This window comes from Medicago truncatula, chromosome 3, assembly GCF_003473485.1.
Source record: "Medicago truncatula cultivar Jemalong A17 chromosome 3, MtrunA17r5.0-ANR, whole genome shotgun sequence".
Lineage (NCBI taxonomy): Eukaryota > Viridiplantae > Streptophyta > Magnoliopsida > Fabales > Fabaceae > Medicago > Medicago truncatula.
Genome location: NC_053044.1, coordinates 2,006,291 through 2,025,822, shown reverse-complemented (window position 1 = coordinate 2,025,822; position 19,532 = coordinate 2,006,291). Strand labels below are relative to the sequence as shown.

Sequence of the window (19,532 nt, the reverse complement as noted above, 5' to 3'; positions counted from 1 at the left end):
GGACAGAATCTAAAAAAAAAAATTACATGGGGTAAAGCTCTATTGACCCTTCATTTAATAAGAAAATGAATTATCATTATCTAATATTTACTATATGATTATATATCTATGTATAAACATAAGATAAATAGTGAACATTAATTAAAGAATAACAAAATCTGTTATAGTAGAAGCCTAAAAGGCTTCCTCTCTTATATTAGGAGAGTTTATTTTAATTTGTTTGTATAATCAATATACAAATATTTTAAATATGATTTATCAAAAAATATTTTAAACTCATTAAATGATATGACACATATTATTGGACAATTATGTAAAAATAAAAAGTTTACATAGAAATGCCATAGAAGCTGGAATCTAAAACAGTTAAAGAATAATAAATAAATAAATAAAATGCTAAAGTAAGTTATTATTAAAATAAATTATCTACCTTCTAGACTAGTATAGAGGACCATACCACATGAACTTTACTATACATCGACATTCAACATATCCAGCTTAACTTGAGTGTTCAGGTCACGAAAGCTCCACCCTTCAACATGTCCAACTCAGCTATACCCTTCAGCATGTCCAGTTCAGCTCGACCCTTCAGCATGCCCAGCTCAGCTCGACCCTTCAGCATGCCTAGCTCAACTCTACCCTTCAGGTCAACTAGGGCTCCACTTCTTCCTCACGTTACTGTCCAAGTGAAAGTTGTGGTCCTCATAAGAAGTATTTCATGGTGTGCCACGCGTCCTGCATGGACAAGTGACGTAAGCTGCACGTGCTCCAGCTCCATGTATCATGTACGGATGAGATGCACAGAGAAGGAGTAGCCAATTCTGCTAATGGGCCTGGACATCCATAGAGAGACCCATTAGGTCAAGAAAGTGATGACTATAAAGGATGGCACTTAGAAAGCAAGAGGGGGTCATTCATTCTAGCCTACCATTGTATTTTCATCTTAGTCATTTTAGAGTATTCATGGAGCTCCTCATAGACAGCTCCTAAGAATATCTCATCTATTGTAAATTCATGTTTACATACGTGAACACCTTCAAAATAATGAAACTATTTACTAAAATTTATCAAATTTCTTTCTTTATATATAATAATTTATAATTCATTTACGATAGAAATTAAACTGAACAAAAAAAAAGTATATCATAGGAATTAGCACACAAAAATACTATATATATATATATGTATGTATGTATAAAGGAATCATTTAAAAATAATATAAAAAGACAAAAAATAAATAACTTTTTTTTGGAAAAAATAAATAAAATTTAAAGACAAAAAGACAAGGTTGAACAATAAAAATTATGAATATTTGTACATCAATTTATGACAACTTTGGTGACAACCTTGCTTTTCTCTCTTCTTATTGGTCAAAAATAATGGAGAGAGAAAAATGAAGAGAGAGAATAAGAATCTCATGTGAGTATGAGAGAGAAAATTATCCAAAAATTATTACAGTTGTACATATATCATTTCTCATTTTATTTTGCAATTTATTAATTAATTAGTCCCGTGGAGCAAAGACACAAACACACCGTATGATGTCGACAGTTTGTAGTAGTAAGTACAAACAAAAATCTCGATTAACTATAACACAACCAACGAAGTGTGACTGTTTTATTCACACAAAATAAGAAAGGAAAAATCGAGTGTGATTGTTAATTAGAATACCTTTACGAATTTGACAGTCTGCTCCTCACAGGTACGATGTTTATCTTGTCTTGAATACAGACAATTGCTAGATTTGTGGGGGATGTTTTCAATTTCATGCAAGACAAAAACATAAACAAACAGTTACATTTCATGTGCACGTACCACTCATCAAGGAGGTGGTGGGGTATAGTTTAAGAGAATTAAACAGTTGATTAGAATTACTGCATGTTATACAATTATTTCAACCAATGTGCAAGTTTCTTTGAAATGATGATTATTTGTCTAATTCTTTCATATACTTGATCAACAACGCTAACAACATTCTCTTTTAAACATCCTCTCTAATATTCATTTTTTTATTGATTTAAATTATTGTGAGTCTACACTTTAAAAACTGAAACTACATAAAGTGGTGGACATACATTAATTTCATCTGATAAAAGAGTGAGCAATAAAGAGAGGGTTAAAAAGTGAGCGTTGCTAGCATTCCTCATACTTGATTGAAAAGGAAGGGAATCAATCGGATCAAAGTTTGATTTAATATGCATAGAATAAATGTGATTTTTAAAGTGTGAGAAAATGTCTCAAAAATGGTAAAGGGTGCATCAATACTTAAAGAAGTTAATTAAGTTTTTAGTCCTTATAAATATTCACAGTTTTGTTTTTAGTCCCTACAAAATAAAATCACACTTTTTAGTCCCTATAAAATGGTAAAGGGTGCATCAATACTTTAAAAAGTGTGATTTTATTTTGTAGGGACTAAAAACAAAACTGTGAATATTTATAGGGACTAAAAACTTAATTAACCCTACTAAAAATTGTTCGAAAGTCCAACAAGATATATGGTTTTTTTTTAAAATATTGTGGTCACATGTGTTTCTTCTATGAGTGGAATATAAATTTGAGAAATTCTAATATGGTCACAGGACCAAAGAAATAGTGTTTGGCCACACACACATAAATTAGTATTTTTTTAATAATAAGGAGAAAATTGATAAAAAAGATGATTGAATATTTTGAGGAGAATCTTTTTATATGTGTGTGTCCAAATATTATTGATTTGGTCTTGTGATCATGGAAGAATGCCTCTATAAATTTAGGGTTACTTGATTGTGGGGTTTTCTTTCTGGGAGCTTTTACGGTGCAATCATGAAACTGACTTTTTTGAAAAAGTTAATTTTAATCTTAATGTTTGATTCATTTTTAAATTGTTGATTAATGATTACTGATTAATGATCAATATTATTTCATCTAGTAATGCTTGCAACATCTTGGACTTACAAGTACTATTTTATCGTTGTCATCTTTAACATGCAAACAGAGTTGCTGATATCATGTGATAGTCTTAAGTGTTACACTTTGTGGAGTGTACACTTAAAACGAGGTAGGATAAAATTAGATTAAGTATATTCTTGTTAATCTGATGAATTGATGATGCTATGGGGATTGAACTTTTGATGCCACTGTACAAACAGTGGGGTGTTACTCACAACACTTTTAACGCTATAGTGTTAACTTCAAAAAAAAATCATTTTCTTTAGTTCACTATATAATTTTCCTTTCTTCTTAATTTTTATTTCTTATTTGACCGTGGTTGGGTGAGATGAATTTGGGTTTCAATTATAATTTGAATTTGAATTATTTCAAGCTATTTATTTTGACTAAAGATCATTAACCACGATATGTTATTTTGAGTTCATTAATCATTAGTCAAAACTCTAATAAATGAAATTAAATTGAAGGGTAAAAATAAATTTTTAGTCCTATAAATATAACAAATTCATATTTAAACTTCTATATTTAATTATGCTTAAACTTCTAAATTTTTTAATGATTTACAAACATGTTAAACAACAATATAATAAATAGCGAGAGGTCAAAGGTTATGTGCTCACTATATCCACTATTGTCCCATATCTCAGCTATAAAGTTGACAACATTGGATCTGCAAGAGATCACGGGAATTGGTGTTTGCTCTTAAATGCTGTGGAAAAAATTGTCATAGCTAGGTGACAAACAAAACAGTAAGAAGTGGTTCTACATCCCTTTATGCCACATAAATGTTAGGCTAAAATAAAAATAATTCTATGGGAATGATATAAAGGAAACAATTTTTTTTATAGGAATATAAAAAACTACATTAATCAAAATTGTTATCATTGTATATTAGTTATTAGCAGTGATTTTATCTTATTATCTTATTGTTAATTTTGTAAAAGCACAAGTCATTTTTAAGATTGACGGTTGTCTCCACATACTACTAATACAAGCCTTTTCTTTAACATATTTTGTAGTCACTCATACTTTCTAGAAGAAGAAAAAAATCTATCCCCGTGAACTTAACTCAGTTGGTAGAAATATTGCATATTATATGCAGGAGTCGGGGTTTGAACCCCGGACACTCCACTTCTCCACAATTAAATTGTGTGAGCTCTATCCACTAGGCTACTTGACAAAAAAAAAAAAATCTAGAATATGAATGAACCATTTTCTACAAGCGCAAGGGAAAAAACAACGGAACAAATTTCAACAGAGAGAAAGATTTATGAGAGAAATAGAGAAAGATTTATAAGAGAAATAGAGAGTGGAGACGGAAATGAAGATGAAGAATGAATGAAATATGATGAGAGGATTTAAATATGAATATGAAATCACTCATTTCACAAGTTCTTCAAATCAAACACATTCGAACTATTAATTTTTTATGTTCTAGAATTCCAAAATTAACTTGATGGGATAAAACCGCAAGTGCACGATCTTACCGAAGTAGTAATAAAAGAGTATCGTTCCGACAGAGAATTGTTCAATTCAATTAACTTTAGTTGATGATTAGAAGATAATTAAGTTGCAAAGTTGGGGTTTTCAAACGGTTGAAAGAGAATATAATAATAAAAAGAGTCTTGGGATTATTGGTTCATCATAATGACAAATCTTTCACTTTTCAAAACCTTAACCCTAGAACCTTATGTTAGACCTAATTTCTAAAGACCGGTTTCCCTTCAGTCCCTCACTTTTCCTTTCAGTCCAATGAGAGTTTTCTTCTAGCAATCAAACATATTTCGCTGATTTGATTACTAGAAGAAGCTTTTAAGGATTGAAACTACTAATGTCTCAAGGATTGCAAAGACTATTTCGCTGCCTTTCCAATCCTTGTCTAAATTCACTTGTTCGAATATCAAGACTCCACTCTCGTTTTATGAATTGATATTTGAAATGATGGATTAACAATTATCAAACCCTCCACTTTCGCTTCTACAGTTTGATAATGGTTAATTTATGTTAAGACGGTGAATTTATATTAGAAACTAGGGTTACATGAGATTAGGGTTAAAGCTTGGTTTGATTATGATTATGTCATTAGACTTATCCAACAATCCCAAGACAAGAGAAGTCTACTCACTCATGTTCATCGTAAACATAGAGAAGAAGAAGATGAACATAAATAAAATAACAAGAAAGTAAAGAAAAAGAAAAGAACTTTTATTAAGAAAGACAATTGTCACTTATTGAATTCCAAGAATGAAAGATGAATATTTGTGATGGCTAGCTACTCTATTTATAGTCTTACTGTCGACTTAAAACCTAAGCAACTATTCACTAGAATGTTCCACAAGAAACCACGGGCTTTTCGGTCAAAACAGGCAGCTAGATCATGAAGCAAAAAAGTCTCTGGGGGGTGGCACGGCCGTGCCAACTAGTGACACTGGCCGTGCCAAGCTTCTGACTTGGGGAAACATATTTTTGTCTTCAATCTTTCGTATTTTCAACCCGAATCAGCTCCTAATCCTCTTTCTTTTGCTCCAAGACTCAATCCATCAAATATTTGTTCCTGAAATATAATAATATGCAATTAAAGTAAAATAGCTCTAAAAGGAAATAATATTTAAATAAAATAAACTTAAATCTAAATAAAACGAAACTAAATATTATACTAAAACGACTAATTATTGACTCATCAAACTCCCCCACACTTGAATCTTTGCTTCTTAGTTAAGATTGTATAATCGTTGAAATGTTGCAACTTAGTTAATATTATATAATGATGGATTTTTTTTTTTGTCCTCATCTTCCTGTCCTTATCAGCAGCATCACCCTCTTCCTCATCCTCATTTGCACCCTCAACATCTTCATCTTTCTCTCCTTCATCCAGATCATCATTATTATCAGCATGCCCTTTCTCCAAGGAATGAATCATTAGCTTCAATTGAGCCTTCCTCTCATCTAGCATAACACACATATCTTTCAAAGCAGTTATGATTTCTTCCTTAGTCACGAACCCTATAGCAGAAGTGGGGACAAATGTTCCAACAAGATATGGTACATGATTGTCTCCAAAAAGTTTTTGATGAATGGTGAGAGGAGAATCCCTCTTCTTGGGAAGATCAGAGGCAGTCACAAGCAAGGTTGTCAAAATCGCGATCTAACACCCAAAATTGTACGATTTTGCGCTTTTTATGGCCATCACCGATCTAGAGCGGTTAGCAGATCGGAAAAGACGTCGGAACGGCCGGCGCGCCGAGCGGAATATTGCAGAATCGACGCTTTTCTGTGTTTTCTGCAATTGATTTTGACCTGGTTCAGAGGTTGATGACCCGACACCGTCCAGTATGAAAACGACCCGCTTCAGTTCAATTTCGACTCGTTTTCACTTGAAAAGGTCATAATATACCATTAATTTCGTTTTTGGGGGAGTTGTTGGTGTTTTATTAAATCATTAAGTTAGGGAATTGGGTATTTCTCTGAAATTATGAATTTTTCTCCTCTTTTTATCTGAATAGTAATTGATTCAATTATTCATTCAATGAATCCATTCCCTCTCATCCTTCATTTGTTCTATAAATTTCAACCCATTATCTCTTAGTTCTCATATCACAGTTTTCAAATCAAAGAAAAAAAATAAAAAACGTAAAACAACCCAGTTTCACGTTTATTTTTTCCTAACCCAAATATGACTTGTTGAACTAGTTTTTTTATGTTTAAGAAATTGATGTGTTGTTATTTTTATGAAGTTTCTAAATGAGGCTCAAGTAATATGAGAATGATGATTAATAAAAAGTTTTTTTATGAAAGGGTATTTTTTTAATATCTTTTATTATTATTTTGTCTATTAGGTGGGATCTTACGATCCTTGTTACGATCTTACGATTTACGCTCTTTCTATGCCCCAACGATCTTTAGTAGGAACTCGATTTTGACAACCTTGGTCACAAGACCTGGATGTTGATCTAAAATAATGCTACATAGTAGAGAAGGAAAGGCTATTGGGAGTCTGACTGCATCAGTCTTTGCATGCCTTATTGTTTGATCAAAAATATACCTACCAAAATTCATCTTAACTCTAGTGTCAACAGCATAAATGAATTTAGCCAAACCTGTTGCAATATCTAAGGTATCAGTAGTGGGAATCCAATTTGCAGCTCCAATCCTATTTAGGATGACATACTTCACACTCAGTTTTTCTGATGAAATCTTTTCCTTCTTTGGCCAAGTTCTCACTTTGTTAGCAGTCCCTTCCATGCTGATTTGATTATCAGTTGCTTCCAGTTCCACAAAATCCTCTTCAGCCAACCCAAGGAATCTGTTGATAATGTTGGGAGAAAAGTTGATACATTCTCCTCTAACATAAACTTTCTGATATTCCCTACTCAGAGGGTTGTCATAGTCTTCAGGTATGTTGACCACAAACTCTTTTACCAGCTTTTCATAGCAGTCACCTAGATTGCACACAGTCTTCATAAGTCTAGCTTCCTTGATTTGCTCCATAACTTCCTTTATTTTAACAGTCTCTTCACTCAGTTCTCTTTCAACAGCTACCCTCATGTGGTATATGAACTTCCATCGTAGTGCAAATTCTAGAAGATGAAATGAAACTTTGTCAATGGGCACATTAGCTACTGTCTGAGTACCCTTTTTCACAGTTGACTTCTTCACATCAGTGGCATTAATGTTGAGAGCATCCTTCTCAACTTCATATTCAGATTCACTGGAGGAATTAACCTTTCGCTTTTTTGAGCTTTCATTGGCAGCCATCACACTGACTTTACTCCACCCTTTCTTAGGACCCACACCTGTAATCTTAGTCTTGCCTTTTGGAGTTTCAGCTACAGAGGCAGTCCTTTTCTTAGGAAGTGTGCTTGTAGGAACTACAACAATTCCTTTGTTGCTTCTCAACCTCTTGCCACACCATCACCACGATGTTTTGCTAGGGGTATATCATCTAGATTCAGTTCGTCGACATCCACCACATCATTGTTCTTATCTTTATTCTCACAACCATCTTCCTCATTTGTTTCCTTTGAGACTTCTTCAGCCTCATCTTCTTCTTTAGAATTGACGTCTTCAACTAACTTATCAGGGTTTGATTCTATCTCTGGATCTGTTTCAACACTCAGGTCCTTACTACCATCTTCAGTTGTAGTGACATTAATGGGGTTACTGGGTCGATCCAAAGATGTTTCAACATCTAGTCCAACATTCTTACAAAAACCAGAATTACCAGGATCTTGATTAACAAAGTCATTGACATTCCTTTCGTTACCAACATCTATGTCCATGTTCTCAGTACTATCTATCGCATCATTCAAATCTTCTAATCCTAGTTTCCTACCAGTATCAGAAGTGTTTGAAACAAGGGTTTCATCAGGATTACCTACATCAGGACCAGAAGTTGGTTTCTCTGCATGAGTTGAGACATCATACATGTCATTGAGTTCCTCTTTGCCCTTGCTTATCTTGGCTTCTTGAATAGAGTTATCGGGTTGTGTATCCTTCAAATCACTTCTCTTCAAGGATTTTCTTTTAGTAGCAGATTTGGGAGTGTTTTTCTTTTTGATTGACGAAGGAGCAACAGTGGAGATAGGCTTAACCTTCATAGGGGTAGAGGCGTCTGCATCAGACACAGTCTTTTTAACTGGAGGAAAGCTTGATTTGGTTTTCATAGTGAACTGTTGTAAATGAAGAAGTTTAGTGATAGTCGGAGAGTGACGGAGTTTTGTTATTAGGGAAGGAATGTATACGGTTTTGAAAGTTTTTGAGAGAGACAACTGCAGACTATGGTTGTGTGAGAGATGATTGCGCTTAGTTAGGAATTGAAAGAGAAACCGAAAGAAACTTCCTGAAATGGCGTGCACCAATGAGGAGTGAGAGACATGAAAAATTAATGCACGCCTGTCATAAGGTAACTGCTCTAACTTCCTTTGTAGCGAAATGTCAAATGTGTCCCTTAATTTCTCCAATTTTAATATTTTTGTCCATCCCTTAAGCACTAGATTTTCTGAAGAACTTTCCATTTCAGTAGAAATCCTGATGGAGTGATTTAGTTTATTTAAGTGATTGTCATTCACACAAATTCTTCTCAAATTATTCAAATTATCATTGTGTATAATGTTATAACCTTTACGAATTTTCTGATGTTCCAACCTTTCTATCAACATTTTAGCTCATTCAAAGAACTGTTCCTTCTGAGGAGAAATCCACTTATAGCAGTTATATTCTTTGATCTAATACCTCTCATTAGAACCATTCCTTCTTGATTAGTCACAAAATTCACTAATTAGTCAAAGAACTGTTCAAAGAACTATTGTCAAATTTTACTTATAATCCTTGACCACACAATTCACTGATACTAATCAAATTAAATACTAGTCCTTTGACTAAGAGCACATTTTCAATTTAGGTGACTTCTTAATGCATGTATTTCTAGTCCCTTGTACTCTTCCTTTGCTTCCATCACCAAAAATAACATTTCCATGATCACAAGTTTTCAAATTTTCAAAGAAATATTTTTCTCCAGTCATATGTCTGGAACATCAACTGTCAAAATACCAGATATTACTTGATGATGTTTCCAGAGATGTGTGGACCATCAGTCCAGTATTGTTGTGTTTTGGCCTCCAGCTTTTCTTCTCATTCTTCCTCTTATGGTTACGTGGATTGTGTCCTGATTGATCAGGATAACCATGCAACTTAAAACAAAAAGGTCTTATGTGGCATTTTCTCTTGCAATAGTGATAGATCCAAGTGTGAGTTACTTTCTTATTCTTAGGATAATGATGTTTTTCTGAAGGTTGCAACATGATCTTGCTTGATGAACCAGTATCATTTCCTGCAGCAACATCAACATTGATGTCTTGTTTTTCTTTTCTTATCATCCCATGGTCTTCTAGAGCATAAGAAAAATGACGGTTCTTTTGTGTCTGGTTCAAAGGATTGTAATCAAATCCTATACCTTTTGGATTTTCTTTAACTTGTGCTTTTAAAACCTCATCTAGGGTACTAGTGCCAGTTGTCATCATTTTCACCTGTTTCATAATATTTTCAAGTTGAGATTTCAAGAGCCTTACCTCATCATTGAGTTCAGAGATACTTGCCAAGTGATTACTTCTTTCAGATAGCAGTTGACTATTTTCTTTTTTCTGTTCTTCCAGCATCTGACATATTTCTGCACTTTTGGCATACAATCCTTTATAGGAGGCAACTAGCTCATCATATACTAACTCTTCATCACATGATTCTATATCAGAAGAGACTCTACCAGTCATGGCATTTATTTGCTTAGTGAAATTGTTTTCAAAATTTCTTTCTGAAGCATCTTCATTTGAACACAAAACAGTCAGGCTTTTCTTTTGTTTCTTGAGAAAAGTGGTACATTCTGTCATAATATGACCATATCCTTCACATTCATGACACTGAATTCCTTTGGAATGATTTTTCTTATCTTCAGTTCCTTCTTTGTTCATATCATCTGGTTGTTCACCAAAGTTGTATTTGATGTTCTGATCATTTGACCTGGGTCTACATTCAGCTAGTTCCAGAACCTTGTTTAATTGTTTTCCAAAAAGTGCAATTGCTTCAGAGAGTCTTTCATCAAATTCATACTCTTCTTGAGAATCATTAGTATCACTATTTGAGGCCAAGACCATTCTTTTCTCTTTCTTTTCTCCCCTGTTGCTGATCATAATTTTAAAATTCTGAAGTGATCCAATTAGTTCATCAATTTTCATATTAGGGATATCCTTGGCTTCTTCTATAACAATGACTTTCATATCAAACCTTTTAGGTAAGGATTTGAGAATTTTTCTAACTAGTTTTTTGTTATCGCGATTTTCGGGTGTCAAGTCATTAATTGGGCTTGAACCTTTCAATCTTTGATATTCTCTATTTTTTCTTGGGAAGGGCAAAATTGAGAAAAACCCTTAGATTCTAAGTTCGGGGGTCGTTTTCGCTACGGGAAGGTGTTAGGCACCCGGAACGATTATGGTATTCCATAAGAACCGTTCTCCTAAGTTTATTTCTACGCTTTATTTTTATTGCCTACTTATTAAAAAAGAAGTTTTATTTGAGTGAAGAATGGGGGGAGAAAGTGTTTGAGGTTTTATTTTAGTGGACTTGGAGAGGTTTTGACCTCATGCCTACATACCCATTTAAGGGATCAAACTCCATGTAGTTCATTCTCAAAAATGTTTTTGTGTGTTTGGTTGATTTTAATTTTTTGTTGGAAAATGGTTTTGGAGAAAAGAAAGGGGCCTTAAAGGCATAAGAGAGAAAAATGGTGAATGGTTGGTTCAATTGTTATTAAAAAAGTCTAAGTAGGAATTAGGAGTCATTTGGATTTGTTTAAGAAAATAAAAGAAAAAATTCAAAGGGAGTTTTGACTCCAAGATTTGTTTGAAAAAAATTTGAGTGATGGAATTGGTTTATTATTTTTTTGAAAATTGACATTTGTCTAAAAGTCGCGTTTCCTAAGCATACATCTAAACGGTAATCATGCAACGTGTGTGCGTGTCGGTGCTTGTGTCGGTGTACATCACTTATAGTGTCCATAGTCCTTTACATTGAGTCCTAGATACATGCTATGGTCTTGCAAAGAATAAAAAAAAGAACTAATCTATCTAAAATTATTACAAACCCAATTGATATAGAAATGAATAAAAAAAAATGATGCTAATGGGATGAATGAAATGTGAGATGAAAGGGTTAGTATCATAAGGCATAAAAATAGTAGAAAGGGAAACAAAATTGAATAGAATAGCAAGAGAGAAAAAAAAGTGTAATGAAATGAAATAAAGTGGCAAAATATACCTAAAATTGGTTATGACACTTAGACATGCATATGACCTATAATCCCCTCATTATAGCAATGTTAAAGGGGTTTGATTTTGAGCTATAATGTGGGAACAAATAGGACATATTCAAGCCAAGAATCATGACACATTTTCAAAGATATTTTGCACTTTATTTCTTGATAAAAACACACATTGCTTGCAAAACAAGAAAGACATGAAAATCTACATCCACAATCAGCAAGATATACACATGATCAGCAACATATTCATCATGAAATTACACACCAATCATCCACATCACATGCCAACATTTTGTGAGAAAATATACCACAAAAATACACAAACTTAGATCAAACACAAAATTAATCAAGAAGAAATAACACACATATTTTTATCATTTTTTTAAACCACTGAAAAATATCACAAAAGTATTAAAATGTGTTAAGAAACATATAACAATTTTTTAGGAATTTTTAGAGAAAAGATTGAGCATGCAGAGGTTCAATTAGCAAAAAAGCAGGGTGCAGATAGCAGAAAAAATCAAAAAACGTACAGGAAACCACAAACAGAAACCCAAGCCCAAAACCCATGGATCTGAATGCATAGGAACCGTTGGATTGATCCAGGAATCCAAGACCTAGATCTAAGGGTTGAGAACGAAAGGAGAGAACCAGGAATAAACCGGACCGGTTCAGTGGTTTATATAAAGGCTTTAGGACCGGTTTATTTCATTTCCTCCTTTCCTTTCTCTCTTCTCTCATTCTAGTGAGAGAAGCTCTCACTTCTCTCCTCCCTCTCTCTCGCCGGAAACCGCAAATGGAGGAAGATCTTCATCTTCTCCGGTGAGTGTTGGAACAAAATGTGTTTCACAATGAACCTTATTAAGTTTTGATGATAACAAGGTATTAAAAATTGTCAATTGGTTATTACTAATAATTGTTCAAGTGTACAGGACCAAAGGCTACTCAAGTTATTTCAATAGGTCTTGGAAGAACAATGGAAAGAAAAAGAAATTCTGAGCATGTGAAGAAAACTGCTCCTGAAGCTAAACTGCTCCTGAAGAGATGACGTCATCAGAAGCAGAAAGTCATCAGAAGCAAAAGTTTTCATCAGAAGCAATATCTTCACCAGAAGCTACATTTGATCCTTTAATCAAACTGAAGATTCAAAGTAGCTGATTTTCAATTCAGTCTTATCAAAGAAGAACGAAGAATTGAAAGGGAGGTATCAACGGATATATGGATAGCACTGAGCTCTTGTCTCTCGTTAATAGAGTTGACAAAGTACAAGTGTACAACCACTACCTCCACTACTCTGTTTTCTGTCTACGCTACAAGACAAAACAACAGCCATGCCTGCAGAATTGTACACTCAAGATGGGAATGAATTTGAAGTTTATTCTTCAAAGGACTACACCCAAATCAGGCAAAGGATCACTGGTGGATAATCAAAGGATTTCAAACGACTCTTTAGACGTGCTGATTATCTCAACGTCTCTTTCACGCCTCTATATAAAGGAGTGAAGACTTGAAGATAACATATAGAAATACATAAGTTCAAAAGCGCCAAAACTCTGTCAATTTGATTCTACAAAGCACACTGAATTTCTGCACTGATTTGATACATCTTAGAAATTCAAAGTCTAGAGTCTTTTCTGTATTGTATTGTGAACACCACTGATTGTATATCAAGTGTTCAATTCAAACTCAATTCTCTGTATTGTTGTTTGATTAGAAGTCTCTTGCCTGCGTGCTTGAGCATTAGAAGTCTCTTGCTTAGTGCTTGAGCATTGGAAGACTCTTGCGTGTGTGCTTGAGCATTTTTGTGAAGTCTCATACTTAGAAAGTATTGAGCAGTTGTAATCTTTGTGATTATAGTGAAATCTCCTTGGAAGTGCAAGGGGGACTGGACTACTTCCGTGTTGTGGAAGGAACCAGGATAACTGCTTGTGTCTTTGTCTTTCTTTTCTCTGCTCTGTTCTTTTCCGCTGCAATCTGACTCTGATCATTTCATCAGAAGCAATCAAACTGCTTCTGAAGTTTTATCAGAAGAAGTATTTTTTAAGAGAAAAAGAAAACACAATTCAACCCCCCCTTCTTGTGTTTTTCACCTTCAATTGGTATCAGAGCTTGCTCTGTTATCACAGCACTTAACCGTGTTACAGTTCAAGATCTATTAGAAAAACATGTCTGGAGATGAGGAATCAGTTACTACAAAATACACAAGTGTCAAGCATGACTATGATACTGCTGACAAGAAAACAGACTCTGGAAAAGCTCCAAAGTTTAATGGAGATCCAGAAGAGTTTTCATGGTGGAAAACTAATATGTACAGCTTTATCATGGGATTGGATGAAGAGCTATGGGATATACTGGAAGATGGAGTTGATGATCTGGATTTGGATGAAGAAGGAGCTGCTATAGACAGAAGAATACATACTCCTGCTCAGAAGAAGCTTTATAAGAAACACCACAAGATAAGAGGAATCATTGTGGCTTCTATACCTCGCACCGAATACATGAAAATGAGTGACAAATCTACTGCGAAGGCTATGTTTGCTTCTCTATGTGCAAACTTTGAAGGCAGCAAGAAAGTAAAAGAGGCTAAAGCTTTGATGCTAGTTCATCAGTATGAACTTTTCAGAATGAAGGATGATGAGAGTATAGAAGAAATGTACTCAAGATTTCAAACTTTAGTTTCTGGATTGCAAATACTGAAGAAAAGCTATGTTGCTTCTGATCATGTTAGTAAGATTTTGAGAAGCTTACCTTCAAGATGGAGACCCAAAGTAACTGCTATTGAGGAAGCTAAGGATCTAAATACTTTAAGTGTTGAAGATCTTGTTAGCTCACTCAAAGTGCATGAAATGAGTTTAAATGAGCATGAAACCTCTAAGAAGAGTAAATCCATTGCTTTACCATCTAAAGGAAAGATCTCAAAATCTTCCAAAGCCTACAAAGCCAGTGAATCTGAAGAAGAATCACCTGATGGAGATTCTGATGAAGATCAATCTGTAAAAATGGCTATGCTGTCCAACAAGCTTGAGTATCTGGCAAGGAAGCAGAAGAAATTTTTGAGCAAGAGAGGTAGCTACAAGAACTCCAAGAAAGAAGATCAGAAGGAATGCTTCAATTGTAAGAAGCCTGGTCATTTCATTGCTGATTGCCCTGATCTTCAGAAGGAGAAGTTTAAAGGCAAATCCAAGAAATCAAGCTTCAATTCCAGTAAATTCAGAAAGCAAATCAAAAAGAGCTTGATGGCGACCTGGGAAGATTTGGATAGTGAATCTGGTTCTGATAAAGAAGAAGCTGATGATGATGCTAAGGCAGCCGTTGGGTTAGTGGCAACAGTATCATCAGAAGCAGTATCAGAAGCTGAATCAGATTCAGAAGATGAAAATGAGGTATATTCCAAAATCCCTAGACAAGAACTTGTTGATTCTCTAAAAGAACTTTTATCACTGTTTGAACACAGAACCAATGAGTTGACAGATTTAAAAGAAAAATATGTTGATTTGATGAAACAACAAAAGTCAACTCTATTGGAACTGAAAGCTTCTGAAGAAGAACTCAAAGGGTTTAACCTCATATCAACAACATATGAAGATAGACTCAAGAGTCTTTGTCAGAAGCTACAAGAAAAATGTGATAAAGGTTCAGGCAATAAACATGAGATTGCCTTGGATGATTTTATTATGGCTGGAATAGACAGAAGCAAAGTTGCTTCTATGATCTACAGCACATACAAGAACAAAGGCAAAGGGATTGGATATTCTGAGGAGAAATCCAAAGAATACAGTCTCAAGAGCTACTGTGATTGTATCAAGGATGGATTGAAATCCACCTTTGTGCCTGAAGGTACAAATGCTATAACTGCTGTTCAGTCAAAACCTGAAGCTTCAGGTTCACAGGCTAAGATCACATCAAAGCCAGAGAATCTTAAGATCAAGGTAATGACAAAATCTGATCCTAAGAGTCAAAAGATTAAAATTCTGAAAAGATCAGAACCTGTTCATCAGAATCTGATTAAACCAGAATCTAAAATTCCAAAACAAAAGGATCAGAAGAACAAAGCAGCTACTGCTTCTGAGAAAACAATACCAAAAGGTGTCAAACCTAAAGTATTGAATGATCAGAAGCCACTCAGCATTCACCCTAAGGTACAAGGAAGGAAAAGTAAAACCTCCAAAACTAACCCAAAAGGACCCATGAAGATATGGGTACCTAAATCTGAATTGGCCAAAAATGCAGGTGTGCTTAAGGGCAAGAGAGAAACAAAGGTCATGGTACCTAGACAGCGGATGTTCAAGGCACATGACTGGAGAGAAAGCTTTGTTCCTTACCCTTACAATGAAAGATGGAGGAGAAGTGAAGTTTGGTGGCAACCAAACTGGAAAGATCATTGGTACAGGTACTATTGGTAATTCCTCCATCTCAATTAATAATGTGTGGCTAGTAGATGGTCTGAAGCATAACCTATTGAGCATAAGTCAATTTTGTGACAATGGGTATGATGTAACGTTCAGTAAGACCAACTGCACACTAGTCAACAAGGATGACAAATCCATTACATTCAAGGGAAAAAGAGTTGAGAATGTCTATAAAATAAATTTCTCTGATCTGGCTGATCAGAAGGTAGTTTGCCTTCTGTCAATGAATGATAAAAAATGGGTATGGCATAAAAGGTTGGGACATGCTAATTGGAGATTAATTTCTAAAATTAGCAAGTTACAACTGGTCAAAGGATTGTCTAACATTGATTATCATTCAGATGCACTTTGTGGTGCATGTCAGAAAGGGAAAATTGTGAAAAGTTCTTTCAAATCTAAAGACATTGTATCAACCTCCAGACCCTTAGAATTACTCCATATTGATCTTTTTGGTCCAGTTAACACTGCATCTTTATATGGAAGTAAATATGGATTAGTCATTGTTGATGATTACAGCAGATGGACTTGGGTAAAATTCATTAAAAGTAAAGACTATGCATGTGAAGTGTTTAGCAGCTTCTGCACTCAAATACAATCTGAAAAAGAATTGAAAATTTTGAAAGTCAGAAGTGATCATGGTGGAGAATTTGAAAATGAGCCATTTGAACTTTTTTGTGAAAAACATGGGATTCTCCATGAGTTTTCCTCTCCTAGAACTCCACAACAAAATGGAGTTGTAGAGAGAAAGAACAGAACTTTACAAGAAATGGCCAGAACCATGATCCATGAAAACAACTTAGCTAAACATTTTTGGGCAGAAGCAGTCAATACTTCATGTTATATTCAAAATAGGATCTATATCAGACCTATGTTGGAGAAAACAGCATATGAACTCTTTAAAGGAAGAAGACCCAATATCTCTTACTTTCATCAGTTTGGATGTACCTGTTACATCTTAAACACTAAAGACTATCTGAAGAAATTTGATGCCAAGGCTCAAAGAGGAATCTTTTTAGGTTACTCTGAAAGGTCAAAGGCATACAGAGTGTATAATTCAGAAACACAATGTGTTGAAGAATCTATGCATGTAAAATTTGATGATAGAGAGCCTGGAAGTAAAACTTCAGAGCAAAGTGAAAGTAATGCAGGTACAACTGATTCTGAAGATGCATCAGAATCTGATCAACCTTCTGATTCTGAAAAGTATACAGAAGTTGAATCTAGTCCAGAAGCTGAAATCACTCCAGAAGCTGAGTCTAATTCAGAAGCAGAACCTAGCTCAAAAGTACAGAATGAAATTGCTTCTGAGGACTTTCTAGATAACACTCAGCAGGTTATTCAACCTAAATTCAAGCACAAATCTTCACATCCTGAGGAGCTAATCATTGGAAGCAAAGATAGTCCTAGAAGAACAAGATCACATTTTAGACAAGAAGAGTCATTAATAGGACTGCTTTCAATAATTGAGCCTAAAACTGTTGAAGAAGCTCTCTCAGATGATGGATGGATATTAGCTATGCAAGAAGAGCTAAATCAATTCCAAAGGAATGATGTGTGGGATCTGGTACCCAAACCTTCTCAGAAGAACATTATTGGAACAAAATGGGTATTCAGAAACAAGCTGAATGAACAAGGAGAAGTAACCAGAAACAAAGCCAGACTTGTTGCTCAAGGCTACAGTCAACAAGAAGGCATTGATTACACTGAAACATTTGCTCCAGTTGCAAGATTGGAAGCAATCAGGTTACTTCTATCCTACGCAATTAATCATGGCATAATATTATATCAAATGGATGTCAAAAGTGCCTTTCTTAATGGTGTCATTGAAGAAGAAGTGTATGTTAAACAACCTCCTGGGTTTGAGGATCTTAAGCATCCTGACCATGTTTATAAACTTAAGAAATCACTATATGGCTTGAAACAAGCTCCCAGAGCTTGGTATGATAGACTAAGTAATTTCTTAATTAAAAATGATTTTGAAAGAGGACAAGTTGACACAACACTCTTCAGAAGGACTCTTAAGAAAGATATTTTGATTGTGCAAATATATGTTGATGATATAATATTTGGTTCTACTAATGCATCTCTTTGCAAAGAATTTTCTAAGTTAATGCAGGATGAATTTGAAATGAGTATGATGGGAGAATTGAAATTCTTTCTGGGAATTCAAATCAACCAAAGTAAAGAAGGAGTATATGTTCATCAAACAAAATATACAAAGGAGCTTCTGAAGAAGTTCAAGCTAGAAGATTGTAAAGTGATGAACACTCCAATGCATCCAACCTGCACCTTAAGCAAAGAAGATACTGGAACAGTAGTAGACCAGAAGCTATACAGAGGTATGATTGGTTCTCTGTTATACCTCACTGCATCTAGACCTGATATTTTATTCAGTGTATGCTTGTGTGCAAGATTTCAATCAGATCCTAGAGAATCTCATTTAACTGCAGTTAAGAGAATCTTCAGGTATCTGAAAGGAACAACTAATCTTGGACTCCTGTATAGGAAATCCCTAGATTATAAGTTGATTGGATTCTGTGATGCTGATTATGCTGGTGATAGGATTGAAAGAAAATCAACCAGTGGAAATTGTCAATTCCTGGGAGAGAATCTGATATCCTGGGCAAGCAAAAGACAAGCAACTATTGCTATGTCTACAGCAGAAGCAGAGTACATTTCAGCTGCAAGTTGTTGCACACAACTACTTTGGATGAAACATCAGTTGGAAGACTATCAGATCAATGCTAACAGTATTCCCATTTATTGTGATAATACTGCTGCTATTTGTTTGTCAAAGAATCCAATTCTACATTCAAGAGCCAAGCATATTGAAATCAAACACCATTTTATCAGAGACTATGTTCAAAAAGGAATTTTAGATATACAATTCATTGATACTGAACATCAATGGGCTGATATATTTACAAAACCTTTGTCTGTTGAAAGATTTGATTTTATTAAGAAAAATTTGAACATGCATTTTGTGTCTGATTGAAAATTTGCTTGCCTCTGAATAAGAAGTTTGGTTCTGAAGTTTATTCAGAAGCATTTTGGTTCATCAGAAGCTCTTAACTGAGGTTCTGAGGAAAATGTGCTTCTGAAGATGACGTCAGCACTAAAACTTCAGAAGTGTTATTCTTTGCTTCTGAAAAGCTTGGTTAGTGGGAACGTTGGCAGTTACTTTATGTAACAGCTGTCCCATTACCCAAAAGGTAGTTTTCTGAAGAGTCTCTGACGTGGTCTATTTGTATTGGAGTATAACAAAAAGGGCAATGATGTTTTTATTCGCTTTTTAACATACTTACACGCGCCCCCAATTTGTCATTAATGCTGTGTTTGTTTGTCCCCTCTGAATTACAAACGTTTTAATAAAAACACTAAGTCAT

The 19,532-nt window shown here is 34.6% G+C and overlaps 1 protein-coding gene across 1 annotated transcript; it reads right to left on the bottom strand.

Moving 5' to 3' along the window:
• Positions 1-511: 511 nt before the first annotated feature.
• LOC112419786 (uncharacterized) lies at positions 512-7,683 on the bottom strand. Its single transcript, XM_024777651.1, has 3 exons — positions 6,853-7,683; positions 5,746-6,073; positions 512-669 (listed from the first exon to the last, which is right to left on the bottom strand). The coding sequence occupies exons 1-3, from the start codon at positions 7,681-7,683 to the stop codon at positions 512-514; spliced, it is 1,317 nt and encodes a 438-aa protein (XP_024633419.1).
• Between the last annotated feature and the right edge of the window lie 11,849 nt (positions 7,684-19,532).

Coding starts and splice junctions, on each gene's coding strand:
- LOC112419786 (XM_024777651.1), bottom strand. CDS start 7,683: ATGGCTGCCAATGAAAGCTCAAAAAAGCGAAAGGTTAATTCCTCCAGT. Junction 6,074..6,852: donor ATCCAGGTCTTGTGACCAAG/GTTGTCAAAATC, acceptor TTTGGGTGTTAG/ATCGCGATTTTGACAACCTT. Junction 670..5,745: donor AAATGAGGATGAGGAAGAGG/GTGATGCTGCTG, acceptor CAGTAACGTGAG/GAAGAAGTGGAGCCCTAGTT.